Source organism: Cetorhinus maximus, chromosome 4, assembly GCF_964194155.1.
Source record: "Cetorhinus maximus chromosome 4, sCetMax3.hap1.1, whole genome shotgun sequence".
Lineage (NCBI taxonomy): Eukaryota > Metazoa > Chordata > Chondrichthyes > Lamniformes > Cetorhinidae > Cetorhinus > Cetorhinus maximus.
This window is the reverse complement of record NC_135882.1, coordinates 137,278,616-137,305,150: the sequence shown is the minus strand read 5'-3', so window position 1 is coordinate 137,305,150 and position 26,535 is coordinate 137,278,616. Positions and strand designations below refer to the sequence as shown.

The 26,535-nt window shown below is 41.7% G+C and overlaps 1 protein-coding gene across 1 annotated transcript in view; it reads left to right on the top strand.

Moving 5' to 3' along the window:
* Positions 1-26,535, top strand: part of ptpn23a (protein tyrosine phosphatase, non-receptor type 23, a) — a 109,683-nt gene that overhangs the window by 6,545 nt on the left and 76,603 nt on the right. Inside the window, exon 2 of the mRNA XM_078540910.1 lies at positions 25,263-25,337. Coding sequence (XP_078397036.1) covers positions 25,263-25,337 — 75 coding nt within the window. The remainder of the gene's footprint in view (positions 1-25,262; positions 25,338-26,535) is intronic.

The following is a 26,535-nucleotide window of genomic DNA, read 5'->3' as shown; positions in this document are numbered from 1 at the left end:
CTTAACCTTTCTTTCCTCCTTAAGGGAAGCTACTTAAAACCTACATCCTTGAGCAAGCTTTTGGTCATCTGTCCTAATATCCTCATGTGTGACTCCCATGTCACATTTTGCTTAACACTTCTGTGAAGTATAATGGACTTTTTACCATGTTAAAAGTGTATCTAAGTGAAAGTAGTTGGTAAAAAGGAAAAAAAAGGGGAAGGAATCTTGCCCCTGATGGTTGTGCCGTATTTCTGTCGCAAGTGCACGTGTGCTAGTGTTGGAAGAGGAAAGGATTTGTTTGGTTGTTTCCTACTTCCTGTGACTCCCTGCACCCTAGAGTCCAATAGCCTGTTGCCTGTTATTGCCCTGCCTCTAGTGAGAGTTTAATGAAAGTATCGTAGGCTGCTGATGCTTGATAAGGGATTCAAGCGTAAAAAATAATTTAATGACTGATTTGGGTGTTTTACTGCTAGATTTTTCTAACTACAGACTTCTCCACAATATATTAAACACATGAATGAAAATGTAATTTTATGCAGATTTAACCTCTTCTGATCTTTAGAATCATATAATGGTCACAGCACAGAGGAGTAGTCTAATGGTACTTCATATCTTTGTTATGCAATTGCCTCCATCTGTACACTTATTTCACCAACTGGTTTAAAACAGATTTAGTTTAATAAGGTGGTGTTGGTGGCCTGTGTGCAGTATTCCTGTCACTGGTATTTGACACCTTAAAGGCAGCAAACTCCCTCCCCAGTGTCTCGCTCCTGAATTGTCATTTGTCCCAGGAGTTTGTCAGAATGAATGCAGAATACAGGCTGAGATTTTAACTCATTCAAAAGCCATCAAGTGCACAGAGTTAAATTTGAGCCCACTGTCGCTATTGTTTTGGCTTACCAAAGAGCTTTTCTTCCCAAAAATATACTTTATGCATAACATTTATAATAGTCCGTTATGTAGTATCAACTTTGACAGGTCATGTCAAGGTGCAAATCAAATCAGTTTCTTCCAATACTGTATGTTACTCACTACATTTATAACCACAATTAATATTTATAAGGTTCATCTCCTGAGATGAGGAGAAATTACTTCACCCAGGGAGTGGTGAGCCTGTGGAATTTGCTACCACTGAAAGTAGTTGAGGCCAAAACATTGTATGTTTTCAAGAAGGAGTTAGATATAGCTCTTGGGGCGAAAGGAATCAAAGGATGTGGGGAGAAAGCGGGAGCAGGCTATTGAGTTGGATGATCAGCCATGATCTTGATGAATGGCGGAGCAGGCTCGAAGGGCCAAATGGCCTACTCCTATTTTCTATGTTTCTGTTACATGTCAGACATCTAGCCTGAGGGGTTTTATCCAGTTTCCAGCCCCTCAATGTACTAATGGCTAAAAGGCCTCAGATGATGGTCTTTTCCTGCTGTGCCTTTGCAACAGTTGCACTAAGCAGTTGCTCAGCACATAGCAGGATTCAAAATACCCAGGGCAGTGGACGAATTCTCCCTCGAAAGCCCCCAAAAAACCCATGAAAAATAAATGATGGGGGTGACGAATGAGAAAAAATTTCCTGTACGTGGAAGAGACCGAATCTGTGAGGAGTTGCTGCTCCAATCGCAAATTCTGTGTCCCATGCTGCTCCAGTTCCTCCAATCACAGGTTCCCTCTTTTCCCACTCTTGCTGCCCCTCAAAAGACAGAATCTATGATTGGAGGAGCATAAGGGTGGGAGAGAGGGAACCTGTGATTGGAGGATCTGGAGTAGTTATTTTGGCTGGTCCGACTGCTGCCATCACCTGACACTTAGAGGAGGCTTTTTGATGGTATTATGATCCCCAGCTGAGGTTACCACTGGACGCGCCTGATCCCAGGGTGGAACCCAGCTTGATGGATCCTAACTTTTAATTTTGTTTAGATACTTAGAAACATAGAAAATAGGAGCCAGAGTAGGCCATTAGGCCTTTCGAGCCTGCTCCGCCATTCATTATGATCATGGCTGATCATCCAACTCAATGGCCTGCTCCCGCTTTCTCCCCATATCCTTTGATCCCTTTCGTCCCAAGAGCTATATCTAACACCTTCTTGAAAACATACAATGTTTTGGCCTCAACTACTTTCTGTGGTAGCGAATTCCACAGGCTCACCATTCTGGATGAAGGAATTTCCCCTCATCTCAGTACTAAATGGTCTATCCCGTATCCTCAGACTGTGTGTGACCTCTGGCACTGGACACCCCCACCATCGGGAACATCCTTCCTGCATCTACCCTGTATAGTCCTGTTAGAATTTTATAGGTTTCAAGAGATCCCCCCCTCATTTTTCTGAACTCCAGCGAATATAATCCTAACTGACTCAATCTCTCCTCAAGTGTCAGTCCAGCCATCCCAGGCATCAGTCTGGTAAACCTTCGCTGCATTCCCTCTATAACAAGAACATCCTTCCTCAGATAAGGAGACCAAAACGGCACACAATATTCCAAGTGTGGTCTCACCAAGGCCCTGTATAGTTGCAGCAAAACATCCCTGCTCCTGTATTCAAATCCTCTCGCTATGAAGGCCAACATACCATTTGCTGCCTTTAACGCCTGCTGCACCTGCATGCTTACCTTCAGCGACTGGTGTACAAGGACACCCAGGTCTCGTTGCACATCCCCCTCTCTCAATTTAAAGCCATTCAGGTAATCTGCCTTCCTGTTTTTGCTGCCAAAGTGGATAACCTCACATTTATCCATATTATACTGCATCTGCCATGCGTTTACCCACTCACTCAGCTTGCCCAGATCACACTGAAGCATCTCTGCAACCTCCTCACAGCTCACCCTCCCACCCAGCTTTGTGTCATCTGCAAATTTGGAGAGATTACATTTAGTTCCCTCATCAAAATCATTAATATATATTGTGAATATCTGGGGCCCCAGCACCGATCCCTGCGTTACCCCACTAGTCACTGCCTGCCATTCGGAAAAAGACCCAATTATTCCTACTCTTTATTTCCTGTCTGCCAACCAGTTTTCTATCTGTCTCAGTACACTACCCCCAATCCCATGCGCTTTAATTTTACATGCTAATCTCTTATGTGGGATTTTGTAGAAAGCCTTCTGAAAGTCCAAATAAACTACATCCACTGGCTCTCCCTCATCAACTCTACTAGTTACATTCTCGAAAAATTCCTGTAGATTTGTCAAGCATGATTTCCCTTTCATAAATCCATGCTGACCCTGTCCGATTCTGCCACTGCTTTCCAAGTGCTCAGCTATTAAATCTTTTATAATGGACTCTAGAATTTTCCCCACTACCGACGTCAGCCTGACTGGTCTGTAATTCCCTGTTTTCACTCTATCTCTCTTTTTAAATAGTGGGGTTACATTAGCTACCCTCCAATCTGTAGGAACTGTTGCAAAGTTTATAGAATCTCAGAAGATGACCACCAATGCATCCACTATTTCTAGGGCCACTTAAGTACTCTGGGATGTAGATTAGGACTTGGGGATTTATCGGCCTTCAATCCCATCAATTTCTCCAACACCATTTCCCTACTAATACTGATTTCTTTCAGTTCCTCCCTCTTACTAAACCCTGTGTTCCCCGACATTTCTTGTATGTTATTAGTGTCCTCCTTTGTGAAGACAGAACCAAAGTATGTATTTAGTTGGTCAGCCATTTCTTTGTTCCCCATTATAAATTCCCCTGTTTCTGACTGTAAGGGACCTACATTTGTCTTCACCAATGTTTTTCTCTTCACATACCTATAGAAACTTTTACAGTCAGTTTTTATGTTCCCTGCAAGCTTACTCTCGTACTCTATTTTCCCCTTCTTAATCAATCCCTTATTCCTCCTCTGCTGAATTCTAAACTGCTCCCAATCCTCAGGTCTGTTATTTTTTCTGGCCAATTTGTATGCCTCTTCCTTGCATCTAATACTATCTCTAATTTCCCTTGTAAGCCATGGTTTGGCCACCTTTCCTATTTTACTTTTGCGTCAGACAGGAATAAACAATTGTTGCAGTTCACCCATGTGTTCTTTGAACGTTTGCCATTGCCTATCCACCATCATTCCTTTAAGTAATGTTTCCCAATCCATCATAGCCAACTCGCGCCTCATACCTTTGTAGTTTCCTTTATTAAGATTCAGAACCCAAATCTCCCCACAGCAAAAATTCGTCCCTAGGAAGAAGAAGCATACTAAAGGGAGGACGAGGCAACCATGGCTGACAAGGGAAGCCAGGGACAGCATAAAAGCTAAAGAGAAAGCATACAATGCGGCGAAGAGCAGTGGGAAACCAGAGGATTGGGAAGCCTACAAAGACCAACAGAGGACAAATAAAAAAGAAATAAGGAGGGAGAAGATTAAATATGAGGGTAAACTAACCAGTAATATGAAAGAAGATTGCAAGAGTTTTTTTAGATATATAAAGGGTAAGAGAGAGGCAAAAGTGGACATTGGGCCGCTGAAAATGACACTGGAGAAGTAGTAGTGGGGAACAAAGAAATGGCGGAGGAACTGAAAAGGTACTTTGCGTCAGTCTTCACAGTGGAAGACACGAGTGACATTCCCAAAGTTCAAGAGAGTCGGGGGGCAGAGGTGAGTATGGTGGCCATTACCAAGGAGAAGGTGCTAGGAAAACTGAAAGGTCCGAAGGTGGATAAATCACCTGGACCAGATGGATTACACCCCAGAGTTCTGAAGGAGATAGCTGAAGAGATAGTGGAGGCGTTAGTGGTGATCTTTCAGGAATCACTGGAGTCAGGGAGGGTCCCAGAGGACTGGAAAATCGCTAATGTAACCCCCCTGTTTAAGAAGGGAGTGAGGCAAGAGGCGGGAAATTACAGGCTGATTAGCCTGACCTCGGTCTTGGTAAGATTTTAGAGTCCATTATTAAGGATGAGATTTCAGAATACTTGGAAGTGCATGGTAAAATAGTGCAAAGTCAGCATGGTTTCATCAAGGGGAGGTCATGCTTGACAAACCTGTTAGAATTCTTTGAGGAGGTGACGAGTAGGTTAGACAAAGGAGAGCCAATGGTTGTTATCTACTTGGACTTCCAGAAGGCCTTTGACAAGGTACTGCACAGGAGGCTGCTCAGTAAGATAAGAGCCCATGGTGTTAGAGGCAAGGTACTAGCATGGATAGAAGATTGGCTGTCTGGCAGGAGGCAGAGAATGGGGATAAGGGGGTCCTTCTCAGGATGGCGGCCGGTGACTAGTGGAGTTCCGCAGGGGTCAGTGTTGGGACCACAACTTTTCACTTTATACATTAATGATCTAGATGAAGGAACTGAGGGCATCCTGGCTAAGTTTGCAGATGATACAAAGATAGGTGGAGGGACAGTTAGTATTGAGGAGGCGGGGAGGCTGCAGAAGGATTTGGACAGGTTAGGAGAATGGGCAAAGAAGTGGCAGATGGAATACAACGTGGGGAAGTGTGAGGTCATGCACTTTGGTAGGAAGAATAGAGGCATAGACTATTTTCTAAATGGGGAGAGAATTTGGAAATCTGGAGTGCAAAGGGACTTGGGAGTCCTAGTCCAGGATTCTCTGAAGGTTAACTTGCAGGTTGACGCGGTAGTTAGGAAGGCAAATGCAATGTTGGCATTTATTTCAAGAGGACTAGAATATAAAAGCAGGGATGTGCTGCTGAGGCTTTATAAGGCTCTGGTCAGACTACATTTAGAATATTGTGAGCAATTTTAGGCCCCGTATCTCAGGAAGGATGTTCTGGCCCTGGAGAGGGTCCAGAGGAGGTTCACGAGAACGATCCCAGGAATGAAATGCTTAACATATGAGGAACGTTTGAGGACTCTGGGCCTGTTCTCGATGGAGTTTAGAAGGATGAGGGGGGATCTGATTGAAACTTGCAGAATACTGAAAGGCCTGGATAGAGTGCACGTGGGGAAGATGTTTCCATTAGTAGGAGAGACGAGAGCCCGAGGGCACAGCCTCAGAATAAAGGGAAGACATTTTAGAACAGAGATGAGGAGAAACTTCTTTAGCCAGAGAGTGGTGAATCTATGGAATTCATTGCCACAGAAGGCTGTGGAGGCCAGGTCATTGAGTGTATTTAAGACCGAGATAGATAGGTTCTTGATTGGTAAGGGGATCAAAGGTTATTGGGAGAAGGCGGGAGAATGGGGTTGAGAAACTTATCAGCCATGATTGAATGGCGAAGTAGACTCGATGGGCCGAATGGCCTAATTTCTGCTCCTGTGTCTTATGGTCTTATCTCAGAATCAACTATGTCACTCTCCACCTTGATGAAGAATTCTATCTCATTATGGTTGCTCATCCCCAAGCCTCGCACAACTAGATTGCCAATTATTCCTTTCACATTACACAACACCCAATCTAGGATGGTCTGTTCTCTAGTCAGTTCCTCAACGTATTGGTCCCGAAATCCATCCTGTATACACTCCATCCGTATACATGGAGAGGGGCTACTGAACAGTCACCGGAGTCAGCTAATGAACTTTTTTTCTTTTTAAATTAATTTTAACAAGCCATAATGAGTAACTGTACAAAAAAACTTACAGTACAGCAATAATTCAATACACTTAAATTTGGAAGAGAAAGAGAAGTAGGAGGAAGAAGAAAAAGATGGAATGAGAAGAAAAAAACCTCCCAACCCCCCGAAAAATAAATAATAAAATCAACAACAACCATAGGTCTGATACAGTTTCACCTGTTATAATACATACAACCTAATTAAGGTCAGTTATATGAAAGTAGAGGGCTGTAGTTTCAAGTAACGTAAGAAAGGTTGCTAAGATCCAACAGTGGAGCCTCTTATAGCGTACTTTATTTTCTCAAGTTTCTGCACAAGATCATGTATCCAATTAGTAAAAGAAGGAGGCGTAGACTTTCTAATTTAATAGAATAATACGTCTAGCCAATAATGTTGAAAAGACAAGTGCATCAGTCTGAATTTTTGTAACAGGGGTGCCATTTGGTTCCACTCCAAAGAGTGCTGTAATAGGAGAAGGGTCAATGTTGCCACTGAAAATATGTGAGTGATCTAAAAAATTTTGTCCAAAACAAAGCCAATTTAGGACATGACCAGTACATTATGACATTTATCACAGGTTGGATCAAGATTTGGATGAATCTTGGATAACTTCACCTTGGATAGATGGATACAATGTAAGATTTTAAATTGTAGCAATCCATGTCTTGCACGTACAGATGAGGAATGTACACGAGAGAGAATAGACTTCAGCTATCTTCTGATAAGTCTGAGTCAAAACCTTGCTCCAAAAGAAAGTGAAGGGCAGTGTAGTGAAAAAAATAGAGAATATAACTTGGAAATTTGACAGGAGGCTGCCTCCAATTGCACCCATGTTAAACTAGCTGAGTCCAAATGAAGCCAAAAAGAAATATTACGGATATTAGCAGACCAATGATAAAACTAAAAATTTGGCAACGCCAAACCACTTTACTTGGGACTTTGTAGAAAAACGTTATGAATTCTGGGTGTTTTCTTATCCCAAATAAAGGAAGAAATGAATTGGTCTATTACAACAAGCTAATGAACTTTTAACAAAAGCATAAAACATTTATTAAACAAGAAAAGATCTCAATTTTAATGGCACAGGCGGAGGCCATTTGGCCCATCATGTCTGCACCGGCTCTCCAGTTAAGCGCTATGACCTAGTGCCATTGACCTGCCTTTTCCCTGTACCCCTGCACGTTGTTTCTATTCAGATAATCATCTAATGCCCCCTTGAATGCCTCGATTGAACCTGCCTCCACCACACTTCCAGGCAGTGCATTCCAGACCCGAACCACTTGTTCTGTGAAAAAGTTTTTTGTAATGTCACATTTGCTTCTTTTGCCAATCACTTTAAATCTGTGACCTCTCATTCTTGATCCTTTTACGAGCAGGAACAATTTCTCCCTATCTACTCTGTCCAGCCCCTTCATGATGTTGAACATCTCTATCAAATCTCCTCTTAACCACCTTCTCTCCAAGGAGAACAATCCCAACCCCTCCAATCTATCTTCATAACTGAAGTTTCTCAACCCTGGGACCATTCTTGTAAACCTGTTCTTCACTGTCTCCAGTGTGTTCACATCCTTCCTATAATGTGGCACCCAGAACTGTATATAATACTCCGGTTGAAGCCTAACGAGTGTCTTATATAAATTCAGCATAACCTCCTTGCTTTTGTACTCTATGCCCCTATGAATAAAGCCCAAGATTCTATATGCTTTATTAACTGCTCTCTCCACCTGTCCTGCCGCCTTCAATGATCTATGCACATAAACACCCAGGCCTTTATGCTCCTGCACCTCCTTCAAAATTTTGCCCCTTATTTTATACTGTCTGTCCATGTTCTCCCTACTAAAATGCATCGCCTCTCCACATTGAACTTTATCTGCTGCCTATCTGCCCACTCCACCAACTTTCTATGTCCTTTTGAAGTTCTACACTATCCTCCTCACAGTTTACTACACTCCCAAAGCTTCGTATCGTCCGCAAACTTTGAAATTGTCACCTGCACACTAAGACCTAGATCGTTAATATATATCAGGAAAAGCAAGGGTCTCAATATCAACCCCTGGAGAACTCCACTACAAACCTTCCTCCAGCCCGAAAAATATCCATTGACCATTGCTCTCTGCTTCCTATTTTTCAGCCAATTTTGTATCCACGTTGCTATTGTCCATTTTATTCCATGAGCAATAAGTTTTTTCATTAGTCTGTTGTGTGACACTGTATCAAATGCCTTTTGAAAGTCCATGTACACCACATCAACAGCATTACCCTCATCGACCTTTTCTGTCACCTCTTCCAAAAAAACTCCAGCAAGTCAGCAAGTTAGTTAAACATGATTTCCCTTTAGAAATCCATGCTGGCTCTTCCTTACCAACCCATATTTTTCCACGTGATTACTAATTCTATCCCGAATAATTGTTTCTAGAATCCTGCCCACCGCTGAAGTTAAACTGACTGGCCTGTAATTGCTGGGCTTATCCTTACAACCTTTTTTTGAACAAGGGCATAATGTTTGCAATTCTCCAGTCTGCTGGCACCTCCCCTTCAGTCTAGGGAAGACTGAAAAATTAAGGCCCCTGCAATTTCTACTCTCGCTTCCTTCAGTATCCTTGGTTGCATCTCATCCGGCCCCAGTGCCTTGTCAACTTTAAGTACTGACAGTCTATTCAACACTTCCTCCTCATCAATTTTGAACCCTTCTAGTGACAGAATTTCCTTGTCTGTCACCATGGCCTAGGTAGCATCTACCTCCTTGGTAAACACTGAGGCAAAGTATTCTTTTAATACCTCAGCCATGGCCCCTTCGCCCATGTGTAAAATTCCCTTTTAGGTCCCTAATCAGCCCTACTCTGCCTTTTACTGACTTTTTACTATTTATATGCCTATAAAGCACTTTATGTTAGCTGCCAGTCTCTTCTCATAACCACTTTTTGCTTCTCTAATATGCTTTTTCACCTCCCCTCTGAACCTTCTGTCTTCTTCTTGGTTCTCAATTATATTTTCTACCTCAGACCTGTCATAAGCACATTTTTTCTTTTTTGTCTTAATAGCTATCTCCTTTTGCATCCAGGATTTGTTTGTCCTACCTTTCCCTTTCGATGGAATATACCTTGACTGTGCCTGAACCAATTCTTTTTTTGAAGGTAGCCAATTTTCAGCTACAGTTTTTCCCACCAATCTTCCGCTCCAGTCTAGCTGGCCCAGCTTTATTCTTGCCCCATCGAAGTTGGCTCTCGTCCAGTCAATTATTCTTACTTTGGATTGCCTATCATCCTTTTCTATCATTATCCTAAAACGTACAATACAATGATCACTGTCTCCTAAATGTTCTCCCACTGACACAGAATCTGCTTGGCTCACCTCATTTCCAAGAACCAGGTCCAACAGTGCATCTTTTCTTGTTGAATTGGATACATGCTGTTGTAGAAAATTTTCCTGAACACTATCTAGGGACTTTTGCCCCTCTCCACCCTTTACACTACCACTGTCCCAGTCTACATTCGGGTAATTAAAGTTACCCATTATAACTACTCTATAATGCTTGCATCTTTCTGTAATTTCCCTGCAGATTTGTTCTTCTAAGTCCTTCTCATTAGTTGGCAGTCTATAGACTACACCGAGCAATGTAATTGCACCCTTTTTGTTCCTTAGCTCTCGCCAAATTGATACTGTCCTTGAACCCTCTAGGATATTCCCTTTCTCCAGCACTGCAATGCTCTCCTTAACCAATACCACCATCCCTCCTCCTTTCCTTCCTTTCCTATAGAAACTAGGAGCAGGAGTAGGCCATTCGGCCCTTCGAGCCTGCTCTGCAATTCAGTATGATCATGGTTGATCCTCTATCTCAATGCCATATTCCCACTTTCTCTCCATACCCCTTGATGCCCCTATTATCCAAAAATATCAATTTCTTTCTTGAATATACTCAGTGACCCAGCCTCCACAACCTTCTGTGGCACAGAATTCCACAAGTTGACCACCCTCTTGAGTGAAGAAATTTTCCTCATCTCAGTCCTAAATGGCCTGCCCCATATCTTGAGATTGTGGCCCCTGGTTCTAGACTCCCCAACCAGGGAAAACATCCTCCCTGCATCTAGTCTGTCTAGCACTGTTAGAATTTTATACATTTCAATCAGATCCCCTCTCATTCTTCTAAACTCTAGTGAATACAGGCCCAGTCGACCCAATCTCTCCTCATACGACAATCCGGCCATCCCCGGTATCAGCCTAGTGAACCTTCGCTGCACTCCCTCTATGGCAAGTATATCCTTTCTTAGGTAGGGAAACCAAAACTGCACGCAATACCCCAGATGTGGTCTCACCAAGGCCTTGTATAACTGTAGTAAGACATCCCTACTTCTGACCGTAAATCCCCTTGCAACGAAGGCCAACATACCATTTGCCTTCCTAATTCCTTGCTGTACCTGCCTGTTTACTTTCATTGTCTGGTGTACAAGGACACCCAGGTCCCTTTGTACATCCGCATTTCCCCATATACTCTGCCTTTCTGTTTTTCACACCGAAACATATAACCTCATTTATCCACGTTATACTACATCTGCCATGTGTTTGCCCCCAGACACAACTTGTCTAAATTGCCCTGAAGCCTCCTTGCATCCTCCTCACAATTCTCAACCCTGCCCAGTTTTGTGTCATCAGCAAACTTGGAAATATTGCATTTGGTTTCCTAATCCAAGTCATAGCGAATAGCTAGGGCTCAAGCACTGATCTTTGCGGACTAGTCACCGCCTGCCATCCAGAAAAAGACCCATTTATTCCCACCCTGTTCCTGGTCTGTCAACAAATTCTCAATCCATGCCAGTATATTACCCCCAATCGCATGTGCTTTAATTTTGCCCAATAGCGTCTTATGTGGGACCTTATCAAAAGCCTCCTTGAAATGCAAATGCACCACATCCACAGGCTCTCCCTTATCTATTCTACTAGTTACATCCTCAAAAAACTCCAGTTTTAAGCATGAATTCCCTTTCTTAAATCCATGCTGATTTTGTCTAATCCCGTTAATGCTTTCCAAGTGTTCTGTTACCACGTCTTTTATAATAGACTCTAGCATTTTCCCCACTACTGATATTAGGCTAACTGGTCTGTAATTCTCTGTTTTTTCTCTCCCTCCTTTTTTAAATAGTGGGGCTACATTTACTACCTTCCAATCTGTAGGAACTGCTTCAGAGTCTATAGGATTTTGGAAGATGACCACCAATACATCCAATATTTCCAAGGCCACTTCCTTTAGTACTCTGGGATGTAGATTATCAGGCCCTGGGGATTTTTCAGCCTTTAATTTCTCTAGCACCATTTTGTTACTAATACTAATTACTAATTTACTAATGCTATCTTTTTTGAACACCTTGTACCCAGGAATATTTAACACCCAGTTCTGTCCTTCCTTGAGCCAGGTCTCTGTTATCGCCACAACATCATATTTCCACATGGCAATCTGTGCCTGTAACTCTACAATCTTATTTACTGTACTCTGTGCATTCACATATATGCATAGTAGCCCTGATTTAGATTTTGTTACTTTCTTCCTCATCCAAACTTCACCTATTAACTTACTATTCTCTATACTAGTGCTATCTGTCCCTCCCTGTATTTTGTGCACCCCGGTATTCCTCATTTTCCCTTGGTTCCCACCCCATGCTGGAACTCAGTCCCAGCTCCATTCAGATGCAATCCATCAGCCCTGTACAGGTGCCACTTCCCCCAGAGCCAGTTCCAGTGTCCCAGAAATCTAAAGCCCTCCCTCCTGCACCATCTTTCCAGCCAAGCACTCATATTCCTTATCCTCCTATTTCTGTACTTGCTGGCACGTGGTACTGGGAGTAATCTGGAGATTACTGCATTTGAGGTCCTGCTTGCTAATTTTTTACTTAGCTCCCTAAATTCTGACTGCAGGACCACATCCTCCTTTTACCTAAGTCATTGTTACCAATGTGGACCACGACCTCTGGCAGTTCATCCTTCCCCAGAAGAATGCTCTGCAGCTGCTCTGTGACATCCTTGACCCTGGCACCAGGGAGGCAATGTACCATCCTTGAGTCACATCTATGGCCACAGAAGTACCTGCTTGTTCCCCTAACCAATGAACCCCCTATCACTATTGCTCGCTCTTTCTTCTTCTTCCCCACCTGTACAGCCGAGCCACTCGTGGTGCCACAAACTTGGCTCTGACTGCACTCCTTTGAAGAACCAGCGCCCTCACCAGCTTCCAAAACGGAAAACCGATTTGTGAGCAGGACCCCAGGGGATTCCTGCACTACCTGCCTACTTCTCTTGGACTGCCTGGTGGTCATCCATTCCCTCTCTGTCTCCAGGCCCTTAAGCTGTGGTGTGACCACCTCTCTGAACGTGCTGTCCACATAGCTCTCAGCCTCACGGATGCGACGCAATGACTCTGGCCGTTGCTCAAGCCCTGAAACCTGGAGCTCAAGTTTCTGCAGCTGGCAGCATTTCCTGCACATGTGGTTGTCTAGGACACTGGTAGCGTCCATGACTTCGCACATATTACAGGACACGCATTCCACTCGACTGAGCTGCCCTGCCATGTCTTAACTCTACTTCCCTTACGTTAACTTTATTCTACTTTGAATTATTTATGTTACTTTATTATATTGGCCCTAAATTTCCCTTATTTCTAGGAAATATCCTCTCCACATCCATCCTGTCAAAGCCCTTCAGGATCTTTTGTTTCAATCAAATCGCCTCTTACTCTTCTAAACTCCAGCAGATACAAGACTAGTCTGTCCAGCCTTTCCTCAAAAGACAACCCGTCCATTCCTTGTCTAGTCTCGTAAACCTTCTCTGAACTACTTCCAATGCATTTACATCCTTCCAGTATTGGAAGGTGACCAATACTGTGCATAATACTCCAAATGTGGTCCCACTAGCACTCTGTATAACTGAAGCATAACCTCCCTACTTTTGTATTCAATTCCCCATGCAACAAATGATAATATTCTATTTGCTTTCCTAATTACTTGCTGTACTTGCATACTTGCCTTTTGTGATTCATGCACTAGGACACACAAATCCCTTTGAATCTCAGAACTCTATAATCTTTCACCACTTAGATAATTTTACATTTTCCCACATTATACTCCATTTGCCAGATCTTTACCCACTCACTTAACCTATGTCCCTTTGTAGGCTCCTTATGTCCTCTTCACAGCTTACTTTCCTACCTATCTTTCTGTCGTCAGCAAATTTAGGATCCATACTTTCAGTCCTTCATCCAGTCATTTTATATAAATTGTAAAAAGTTGAGGCCCCAGCAGTAATCGGGGGGTGGGGGGGGGGATCTAGAACAAGTGGTCACAATCACAGGATACGGGGTAGAACATTTAGGACTGAGATGAGGAGAAACTTCTTCACTCAGGATAGTAAACCTGTGGAATCCTCTACCACAGAAGGCTGTAGAGGTCAAGTCACTGAATATATTTAAGAAGGAAATAGATTTCTTGACTCTGAAGGCATCAAGGGGCACGGAGAGAGAGCGGGAATATGGCATTGAGATAGAGGATCAGTCATGATGATATTGAATGGCAGAGCAGGCTCAAAGGGCCGAATGACCTACTGCTATTTTTCTATGTTTCTATCATTGTGGTAAACCACTCATTACGTCCTGATAACCAGAAGAGGACCCATTTAAGCCTACTCTCTGTTTCCGGTTAGCTAGCCAATCTTCTATCCATACCAATATGTTACCCCCTACACCATGAGCCTTTATTTTTGGCAATAACCTTTGATGTGGCACCTTAGAATGCCTTCTGGAAATCTAAGAACAATACATCCACTGGTTCCCCTTTACCCAAAGCACACGTGACTCCTTCAAAGAACTCCAATAAATTGGTTAAACATGATTTCCCTTTCACAAAACCATGTTAACTCTGTCCAATTGCCTTGAATTTTTCTATTTTTCTAAGTGCCCTCTCATAACATCTTTAATAATAGTTTCTTATAGTTTACCAATTAAAGATGTTAAGGTAACTGACCCCTAGTCTTCTGCTTTCTGTGTCCTTTTTTGAATAAAGAAGTTACATTTGCTGTTTCCAATCGAATGGAACCTTCCCCGAATCTAGGGAATTTTGGAAAATTAAAACCAGTGCAACAACTATCTCATTAACCACTTATTTTGAGACCCTAGGATGAAATCCATCAGGATCCAGGGATTTGTCAGCCTGCAGCTCCAGCAATTTACTCAGTATCACCTCTGGTGGTTGTAGTTTTCCTGAGTTCCTCCCTCCCTTCCCATTCTTGACTTACAACTATTCCTGGGATGTTACATGTATTCTCTATGGTGAAGACCAATGCAAAATACCTGTTCAATTCATCTGCCATCTCCTTAATTTCCATTATTAAGTCCCCAGACTCACTTTCTATACGACATATGCTCACTTTAATAACTCTTTCCTTATTTAAATAGTTATACAAACTCCTACTGTCTGTTATATTTTAGCTAGCTTTCTCTCATACTCTAAATTTTCCCTCTTTATTAATCTTGTAGTCTTTCTTTGCTGTTCTTTATATTCTATCCAGCCTTCTGACCTGCCACTCATCCTTGTGAAATTATATGTTTTTTCTTTACGTTTGATGCTATCTTTAACTTTCTTGGTTAACCATGGATGGAGGATCTGCCCCTTGGAATTCACAGAATCACAATCTTTACAGTGCAGAAGGAGGCCATTCGGCACATCAAGTCTGCACTGGCTCTCTGAAAGACCATTCTACCTAGTCCCACTCCTCTGCCTTTCCAAATAGCAATCCAATTCCCTTTTGAATACCTCAATCGAACCTGCCTTTCAGGAAGTTTGTACCAGACTCCAACCGTCCTCTGGGTGAAATTTTTTTTTCTCACATCGCTTTTGCCAATTAATTTGAATTAATTAATTAAGCCCTCTAGCTCTTTATCTCTTCTGTGGGAACAGTTTCTCCCTATTTATCCTGTGCATACCCCTCAGCATCTTGAATACCTGTATCAAGTCTCCTCTCAGCTGCCTTTTCTCCAAGGCAAACAGTACCAACCTCTCCAATCTATACTCATAGCTACAGTTCTTTAGCCTTGGAATCATTCTTGTGAACCTCCTATGTATTCTCTCCAATGCCTTCACATCCTTCCTCAAGTATGGCATCCAGATTTGGACACAGTACTCCAAATGAGGCCTAACTAATGTCTTATACAAGTTCAACATGACCATGACCTCCTTACTCTGTACTGTATGCCGCTATCAATAAAGCCTAAGATACTATATGTTTTATTAACTGTTCTCTCAACATGCCCTGCCACCCTCAATGACTCATGTGCACATACACCGAGGCCCCTCTGTTCTTGCACCTCCTTTAGAGTTTCTTCCTTTATTTTACACTGTCTCTCCATATACTTCCTGCCAAAATGAATCACTTCACACCTCTGCATTGAACTTCATCTGCCACTTTTCAGCTTAATCCACCAACATGTCTATGTCCTTTTGAAGTTCAGGACTGTCCTCATATCAGTTGACAATGCTTCCAATCTTCGTATCATCTGAAAATTTTGAAATCATGCCCTGAACGCTATAGTCTAAGTCATTAATATATATCAGGAACTGCAAGAGAGAAAGGTATTAATATGGGAAATGATAAACAGACCATGACAGGAAGGGATAGAGAGTACAAAGCTAAGAGTACATAAGCAGGCAAGGCTAGAGATTACAAAAACAATAAAAGGACAGAACTAAAGGCTCTGTATCTGCATGCACGTAGTATTCATAAGAAAACTGATGATCCCTGGGGAACGCCTACAAATCTTCCTCCAATCTGAAAAACAACCATTTATCACTACTCTCTTTCGGTCACTCAGCCAATTTCTTATCCAAGTGCCTAATTTCCCTTTTATTCCATGAGCTAGAATTTTCCTCAAGTTTGTTGTGTGGCATTGGTATCAAATGCCTTTTTAAAACCCATATACACTGCATCAACAGCGTTTCCCTTATCAACCTCCTCTGTTACCACTCCAAAAACTCCAGCAAGTTAGTGAAACTTGATTCTTCCTTAATGAATCCATGCTGGCTTTCCTTAATTATCCTGCAATTGTCTAAGTGACTATTGATTTTGTCCCGAACTATAATTTCCAGAATAAGATAAAAGCAAAAAACTGCGGATGCTGGAAATCCAAAAAAAAAACCAAAATACCTGGGAAAACTCAGCAGGTCTGACAGCATCTGCGGAGAGGAACACGGTTAACGTTTCGAGTCCGTATGACTCTTCAACAGAACTGTTCTGTTGAAGAGTCATACGGACTCGAAACGTTAACTGTGTTCCTCTCCGCAGATGCTGTCAGACCTGCTAAGTTTTTTCAGGTATTTTGGTTTTTGTATAATTTCCAGAAGTTTACCTACCACCGAAGTCAGACTCACTCATCTGTAGTTTCTGGCTTTATCCTTGCACCCCTTTTTGAACAAGAGTGTAAGAGAATTCGCAATTCTCCAGTCCTCTGGCACCACCCCTGTGTCTAAAGAAGACTGGAAGATTATCAATAGTGCCTCTGCAATTTCCACTCTCACTTCCCTCATCTCACCTGATCCTGGTACCCTATCTATTTTAAGTAAAGATGGCCTTTCTAACACCACCTGCTTCTCAATTGCAAATTCTTCCAGTGTACCAGTTACCTCCTCTCTCACCTTGGCCTAGGTAGCATCTCCTTCCTTTGTAAAGAAAGGTGCAAACTATTCGTTTAATACCTTCGTTATTTCTCCTTCCTCCACATGCAAGTCTGCTTTTTTATCCCTAATCGGCCCTACTATTTTTTTTAACCACACTTTATTATTTATATGCTTATAGGAGACCTTGGGATTCCCTTTCATTGGAATGTATCTATTTTCAGTATTCTGAAATATACTTTTAAATGTCTGCCATTGTATCTCTATTGAACTATCACTTAGCCTCATTTGCCAGTTCACTTTAGCTAGTTCTGCTTTCATGCCCTCATAATTGCTCCTATTTAAGTTCAAAATACTAGTCTTGGATCCACTTTTCCCTCAAACTGAATGTAAAATTCAGTCATTATTATGATTGCCTTTAGGGGCGCCTTTACTATGAGATCATTAATTAATCCTGTCTCATTGCACAATACCAAGTCTAGTATAGCTTGTTCTCTGGTTGGCCCCAGAACGACCTGTTCTAAGAAACATCCCTAAAACACACTACGAACATTTCATCTAGGCTACCTTTTCCCATCCCATTTATGCAGTCTATAGGTAGATTAAAATCCCCCATGATTATCGCCGAACCTGTCCCATTATTTCTTCCTTTATACTCTGCTTTACCATGTGGTTACTGTCAGGAGACCTGTACACCACTCCCACAAGTGACATCTTGCCGTTATCATTTCTCATCTCTGCCCAAACCGTTTCTACCTCCTGGTTTCCTGAACTTAGGTCATCCCTCTCTAATTGTGTTAATACCATCATTAATTAATAGAGCCACCTGCCCTTCAAAAATGTCGTCTACACTTCAATTTTCGGGTCCCATTCAATGTCATCCTACAGCCATGTCTTTGTAATGGCTATCTGATCGTACTTATTTATTTCTATTCGCGCTCTCAGTTCATCTGTTTTGTTATGAATGCTGCGTGCATTCAGATACAGAGCCTTTAGTTCTGCCCTTTTATTGTTTTTGTAACCTCTAGCCTTGCCTGCTTATGTACTCTTAGCTTTGTACCCTCTATCCCTTCCTGTCACAGTCTGTTTATCATTTTCCATATTAATATCTTTCTCTCTTACCTTGCCTCTACTCTTTGATTTACTACATCTTCCCAAATTTGATCCCTTGCCACCACTGTTTAATTTAAAATGCTGTCTGCTTCCCTAGTTATGCGGCTCGATAGAACATCAGTACCAGCACAATTCAGGTGTAGACCGTCCCAATGAGACAGATCTCATTTTCCCCAATACTTTGAGGGTGTCCTACAAACCACCTCCCACACCGGTCAATGATCCACGCATTAATTTCTCTAATCTTAGCTGCACGTGGCTCAGGTAATAATCCAGAGATTACCTGTGGAGTTCCGCTTAATTTGATGCCTAGCTCCTCATACTGACTATGCAGAACTTCTTTTCTAGTTCTACCTATGTTGTTGGTACTTGGTCCACAACCACTTGATCCTCCCCTTCCCACTGTAAGTTCCTTTTGAACCCAGATCGTGTGCCGAATCCTGGCACTGGGCAGGCAACACAGCTTTCTGGATTCTTGCTCTTTGCTGTAGAGGAGAGTGTCAATCTCCCTCACTATACTGTCCCCTATTATCACAACATTCTTTTTTTGCTTCGCCCCCACCCCCTCCAACTTGAATGGCTTCCTGTACAATGGTGCCGTGGTCGGTCAGCTCATTTATCCTGCCGCCCCCATTCGCATTCAAACAAGCTGAAAGAATCCCAGACCTGTTGGACAAAAGCAAAGGCTGAGGCTCCTGTCCTTTGGGTCCCCTTACCTGCCTCATTCGCAGTCTCACACTCCTGTCCCTGACCACTGACAAAATCAGGAGACCCTGTCCTAACAGCTGTGACTGTCTCCTGGTACAAAGTATGCAGGTAACTTTCCCCCTCCCTGATGTGTTGCAGTGTCTGCAGCTCAGCCTCCAGCTGAATTACTCTGAGCTGAAGCTACTCGAGCCGCAAACACTTACTATATATGTGTTTGCCTTGGATCACACTGGCATCCAGGAGCTCCCATGTACTGCAGCCGTGACACATCGCCTGTCCTGCCGTCCTTAATGTGTCTTTATTAACTATTGAAATTATTTTATTCAATTAATTTTTTTCATATATTATTAACCTTGCCACCACTGTATTCTTTTTAAACCTTAGGAATAGAATCAACCTTAATGGTTTAGCAGATACCAAACAGCTAGCTTCTACCTGTGTGGTTGAGCAAGAACCAATTCCTACAGGGTGAAAAAGTTAGAAAAGGCAAAAGCAAAGGAGCACCTGCTTCCCCTTCTCACTGAACTCCCTTAATCGCCCAACTCCCAGCACTCTGTTCAAAGTCGTTCTCCGTGTTGCACAGTTGGACCTTTGGAAGCCAGTATCCTGACATATTTGTCAGCACACACTTTAAACAGAAGTATTTAGGGGAAAGAAACTTACAATTGACAGAACAAAAATAAAGAATCCTGGCGAATTGCTTGCAGTTAATTTTTATAAGTGTCTACAATCTGGGGACTCATTTCCAATAAGCCACAAAGAAATAAATAAGTACGATTTGATAGCCATTACAGAGACATGGTTGCAGGAGGACATGGATTGGGACCTGAATGTTAAAGGGTATAGAACATTTAGGAAGGACAGGAAGTGAGGAAAAGGTGGAGGGGTGCCTCTGTTATTTAATGATGGTATTAGCACAATAGAGTGATGACCTAAGTCAGGAAACCAGGATGTGAAAACGGTTTGGGTAGAGATGAGAAATGGTAAAGGCACGACTTGTGGGAGTCATGTACAGGGTCCCTAATAGTAAGCACATGGTAGGGTGGAGCATAAAGAGAAATAATGAGAGCTTGTCAGAAGGACACAGCAATAATCATGGGACATTTTAATCTACATATGGACTAGAAAAGTCAGATGGGCAATGTAGCCTAGATGAGTTTATAGAATGTTTCCGGGATCGTTTCTGAGAACAGCATGTTCTGGAGCCAGGCTATACTAGAGCCTGTTATTGTGCAAAGGGATGAGATTAATTAATGATCTTATAGTGAAGGCGCCCTTAGGTAGTAGCCACCATTTAATATGATTGAATTTTGCATTCAGTTTGAGGGAGAGGGGAGTAGGTCCGAGACTATGTTTTTAAACTTAAATAAGGGCGATTATGAGAGCATGAAAACAGAGCTGGCTAAAGTGAATTGGCAAATTAGGTTAAGGGATAGGTCAATAGACATGCAATGGCAAACATTTAAGGGGATATTTCAGAATACACTGAATAGATATATCCCAACGAGTAAGAAAAAGTCCAAAGGATGGACACACTATCTGTGATTAACTATAAAGGTTAAAGATAGTATCATACTTAAAGAAAAAGCATATAATTGTGGAAGGTCAGGAGATTGGACAGAATATAAGGAGCAGCAAAGGATGACTAAAAGATTAATAAGGAGGGAAAAATTAGAGTATGAGAGAAAGCTAGCCATATATATATAAGCAGATAGTAAGATTTTCTGTAAATATTTAACAAAGAAACAAGTTAACAAAGTGAGTGTTGGTCCTATAGAAAGTCTGGAGAATTGATAATGGAAAACAAGGAAATGGCAGATGAATTGAATAAGTATTTTGCATCTGTCTTCACTATAGAGGATACAAGTAACATCCTGGAAGCAGCTATAAATCAGGAAATGGAAGGAGGGAGGAACTCAGAAAAATTACAATCACCAGAGAAGTGGTGCTGAGTAAATTGTTGGAGCTGCGGGCTGACAAGTGCCTGGGTTCAGATGGACTTCATCCTTGGGCCTTGAAAGAACTGACTAGTGAGATAGTTGGTGCTTTGGTTTTAATTTTCCGAAACTCCCAAGGTTCAGGGAAGGTCCCATTAGATTGGAAGATAACAAATGTAACTCCATTATTCAAAAAGGGAGGGAGACAGAAAGTGGGAAACTACAGGCCAGTTAGTTTAACATCTGTCATAGGGAAAATTTTAGAAGCTATTATTAAAGAAACTATAGCAGGGCACTTAGGTGAGTTCAAGGTAAACAGGCAGAGTCAACGTAGTTTTGTGTACCATTGGGATGGCCTTCACCTGAACCACATTGGGACCAGTGTACTGGCAAATTGTATAACTAGAGCCGTAGGGATGGCTTTAAACTAAATAGTGAGGTGATGGTTCATGTGAGGGGGGATTTAGAAAGTTAAAGAGAAAGGACTAGGCAGTAGTGCAGGTTAGAGATGTGAATAATGATCACCAAGGTGTGATAGGCAGGAACAGAGCATACAATCATAAGAGTGCACCAAAGAATAAGATCAGACGAGCGAAAATGGTAAAAAGACAGGATTAAAGACTCTTTATCTGAATGCACGCAGCATTTGTAACAAGATCAATAAATTGATAGCACAAATAGAAATAAATGAGTATGATATGATAGTCATTACAGAGGCATTGTTGCAAAATGACCATAGCTGGAACCTGAATATTCAAGGCTAATTGGCATTTTGAAGGACAGGATAAAAGGAGGAGGTGGGGTGGTTCTGTTAATCATTGATGAGATCAGTATAGTATTGAGAAATGACCTTGGTTCAGAGGATCAAAATGTAGAATCAGCTTGGATGGAGATAAGAAATAGCAAAAGAAAGAAGACACTAGTAAGAGCGGTTATAGGCCCCCAATAGCTATACTGTAGGACAAGGTATAAATCAAGAAATAATGGGGTTTTTTAAGAAATGTACTGCAATAATCATGGGGGGTTTTAATCTTCATACAGATAGGACAAATCAAATTGGCAAAGGTAGCCTGGAAGATTAGTTCATAGTGTATTTGAGACTGTATTGTTAAACATTCTAGAACCAACCAGGGAACAGGCTATTTTAGACCTGATAATGTAGAATGAGGTAGGATTAATAATTGACCTCATAGCAAACAATCCTCTGGGTAGGAGTGATCATAACATGATAGAATTCAGTTTGAGAAATTTGTGTCTGAAACTAGTGTCTCAAAGAAAATCACAAGGTATGAAGAGGGAGCTGGCTAAAGTGGACTGGGAAAATAGGTTACAAAGTAAGACAGTAGAGAAACAGTGGCCCACATTTAAGGAGATATTTCATGACTCTCCACTGTAGAAGAGTTTGCTGAAGACGCAGGCTTGGTGGACTCATAGTTTGGTGTTCTTAGGCTGTTGTTCCACATTCTCTCACTCAGCTTGGATACAACAGCTGCAGCTTTTGTGATGAGCTTGATGATTTCAGCATCAAATGACAGATTGGTGATTGTGGAACCTACATATTTGAAGTTATCAACCTCTAGCGTCTCATTGTCAATGCTGATAGATGGTAGTCTGGCAACATCCTGGACCATGACATTTGTCATCCTGATGCTGATGGTCAAATCAAATTCTCTACAGGCATGAGAGAGCCTTTCCATTTGTCGCACTTAATTATGCTGCTAAATCAACACCAACACACAGGTAGTTTGGAGTGTTGTAAGCAGAGGTTTCCACTTCAATTCATTTTCATTTTTTCCCTATATCTTTTTCAGTTGTCCCCTCCAAAGTCATTCTGAGATTGACAAACCACCCCACCCTTTTGGCAAAAGCCCAGATGTGTTGTAAGTGTATAGTTATCAGGCTGCCTTTTATGTGATATTTTAATGCAGATTTCTCAGTATAATTAATGTTTGTAATCTATTTAATTGCAAAAGCACTTACAGATGCTCGTACCAACGTGTGTGTGCATGCACACGTGTGTGCGCGCGCCCACACACACACACACACACTCTCTCGCTCTCTCTTCAGGTTATTTTTCAAATGTATACCATCTTTGATTACTGGAGCCCGAAATTTTGTTTCACTTACTAATGGCCTAATGTCACTAGCTATATATTTTGCTGTTTTCTTTCAAAGTATCTGAAACTTAGGTTGCCATTTAAAACTACTGTTGGGGACCTTCAGGAGATCTGTTGGACAAATGTGCTAAACATTTCCTAATGTAAAAGATATTCTGCATCTGTCAGTGTGGCTCAGCTAGAAATGCTAATAATATGACTCAAAGTCATGCTGCTTGATTACCATTACTTCTAGTTTAAAATAATCAGAAAATAGCCCACATGCAGGCAAATTATCCATACACACAAAAATGCTGGTTAGATTGACCAGCCCATTGTTTGTATTTTTTTAATTCTTTCGTGGAATATGGACACCTTTGGGAAAGCTGGCAATTGTAATTTATCTCTAATTGCCCTTGAGAAGGTGACAGTGAGCAGCCTTCTTGAACTGTTGCAGCCCATCTGGTACAAGTATACCCACAGCACTGTCAGAAAGGAAGTTCCAGGGTTTTGATCCAGTGGTGTTATAGATATAGGGGTGTGGCTTGGAAGGGAACTTGCAGGTGGTGGTGTTCCCATTCATCTGCCCTTGTCCTTCTAGGTGGTAAAGGTTGCGGCTTTGGAAGATGATGTTGAAGGAGCCTTGGTGAGTTGCTGCAGTGCATCTTGTAGATGGTACAAACTGCTGCCACTGTGCGTCAGTGGTGGAGGGAGTGAATGTTTAAGTTGGTGGATGGAATGCTGGGCAAACCGACCGCTTTGACCTGGATGGGGTTGAGATACTTGTGTTGTTGGAGCTGCACTCATCCAGACAAGTCAAGAGTATTCCATGACATTCCTGACTTGTGCTTTGTAGATGGTAAACATCCTTTGGGGAGTCAGGAAGTGAGTTATTTGCCTCAGAATTCTCAGCCTCCGACCTATATTCAACAAGAATAGTTGGAGACAACAGATTGCTGAAGCTAGTTGCATTGGCTGAGACCTGCTGATTCAAACAGACTGGTAACTAGCAAAAAGACAACATTCTAGGAGTACAATGTTAGTTACTTCACCTTAAAGAGGAAAAATAAAAGAAAATGTTGAATAAAGCTGAAATTATTATTATTTTCTTTTGGATGTAAGCTGGCCTGCTAGTATTGTTAGCATTTTTTTCAGGTTTCCAGTACTCATGCACTTTATCCTAAGGTTTGAAAAATACAAACATGGTTGTCCTTCAAGTTCATCGTTGTCATGTTAAACCCAATTTGGAATAGGTAATGGGAGTAGGGAACCTTGCTTCATAATTATAGAAGCTGTAGCAATTGCATATTGAGTATCTAGCATGTCAGTCTTCCAATGTCTACCTGTTAAAATAGCATAGAGGCGCCATTGCAAGCAATGAATGGGCCATATGCTTGTTAATTGCACTATAACTTTTAGAAGCTACAAGTCTTTTCGCCTTCCATTAGAATTCTGGTAAAACTGAGATCAGATCCTCACAATGTGGTCTGGATCATGGATGGAAACTGGCAACCAACCTAGCATTTTGTGGCATGTGCACTGATTCTTCAGCACACTGGTCCACAGCATTGCAGTAACAGCTTCCATTTTATATGATGTCTTCAATGTAAGAAACATCATTTCACAAGTGGAGGGGTGAAAAATAAATAGTGAGCTAGAAGGCAAATATTAGGACTGACCAATAATTTGATCAGCTTTGAGTTGAGGTTTCAAAGGTGGAGAGAGATTGAAAGACTTAGGGAGTTCCAAAGCAAGTAAGCCCATACCTAAAATAGATTGCCTGGTCATTTACCTCATTGCTATTTGTGGGATCCTGCTGAGCAGAAACTGGCTGTTGTGTTTCACTATTTTGAAAAAGTGACTGCATTGAAAAAAAATACTTTATTGGCTTCTTAACACCTGGAGAGGTGTGACCAGAGGTAGATTCTTGAGGGGGGGGGGCGGGATTATGGAACTAGTAGTGTGGGAAGCAAAGAGAAACTATGACAGATGTTTTTTGCTGCATTCAAATAGATAGGAAAGGAAACATACAAAATCAGTTTTATGGACCTGGAAACCAGATTCTCAATCTTTCATAACCCTATTTACATATGCTCTAAATGTAATGTGCGTAGTAAATTATATTCTTATCGGATATGACACAAGAGGTTCAGAAAATTAAGATACTGAGCAGTGGGGAATTCTATGTGCCACAGCTAACATTATGCTGGAATTAAGAAGCAAAGATATTATTGTTATTAAGAAATATTTTGTTGTGCCCTAAAAATGTTATCACTTATTTCTTAGTACATTTTGAAGCATTATGGTGAAAATCCTGACAACTACAGTGAGGAACTGAAGAAACTCGATCAGCTCAGACAGGTAGGTGCCTAATAGCAGATTGCTGCTGGAGCTTTAGAGTACTGCTTTTGACTGTTGGAGCTCAAAAACCCCATGTTTGTTTACTCAATACAGTTTCTGCGTTCTGCATTCCTGCCCATGTGACTATACTTTTAGTTTAATCCACATTAATGGTACAGTAGAAACTCAAATGCACTTCTTTGGCCTTCTTGCCAAAGGTAGAAAAAGTGGAATGCTGTGATCATATTTTCAACTATATTAGTAACCTGCAATCAATTAGATTAAAATAAATTCTGCTTGTGTGTATACTGCAATTTTTCATTCGCTGTTACGCTGCCAGACATCTTTGCCAATCAGTAAACAAGGTGGCAATACTGCCTCCATCAGGTGCAGCCCATCCTAAAAGAGTTTTTTTTTCCAGAGCACCTTCAAAGGCAGTTCTGAGGTGTCAGCTGTTGCTCAGTTCATAGCACCCTCGCCTTTGAATCAGAGGTTTGTGGGTTCATGTCCCACTCCCGGAAACCAAGAACTGTGATTGTACTCGAAGAGTTGCAATCTGTGACTGTTGATAACTCGAAAGAGTTTCAAAGGCAGTTCTGATGGAATTCATCTGTTAAAAGCCACTGAAGTGGATATTATACACACTGACCGCATATTTACTTTCCCAATCAATCTGGCAGAAACAAAACCATGAATCACAGTGTAGAAAATACTGTGGCGTTTTTCAGCTGCAGTGCTACACAATACGGATTGTGTTCCAGATCAGCAGAATACTGTCATCATCAGAGCACTACTTCTTGATATGAATCTGTTGTTTAACTGCATTGTAACATTATTTCAGTTTCTTTATTATTTTTAAACTTGTGTGAAGCGGTGTGCTTGGAAGCACTTGAGAGAGTTAGTGACTGCTCTGGAAACTAAGACATTTTAGCACAGACATAGGCTGTTTGGCTTTTCTTGACAGCACCAAATTTAGGACCACTGTGGGATAATTCACACCCTCCGGTTTTGTATATTTTCTCCAAACTCAATCCATCATTGCTTCCAATCTGACAGTTATATATTTCCCAGGCAGCACAGAATTTTTAATTTTACGTCGTGTTTCTTTTCTGGGCTGCTATGTGACAGCCAGCAATTACTTGAAATTTCAAAAATGTAACAAAATCCCCACATATGGTGACTGTTCCATATTGAATTCGCGGCAAAATTACTTGCATTG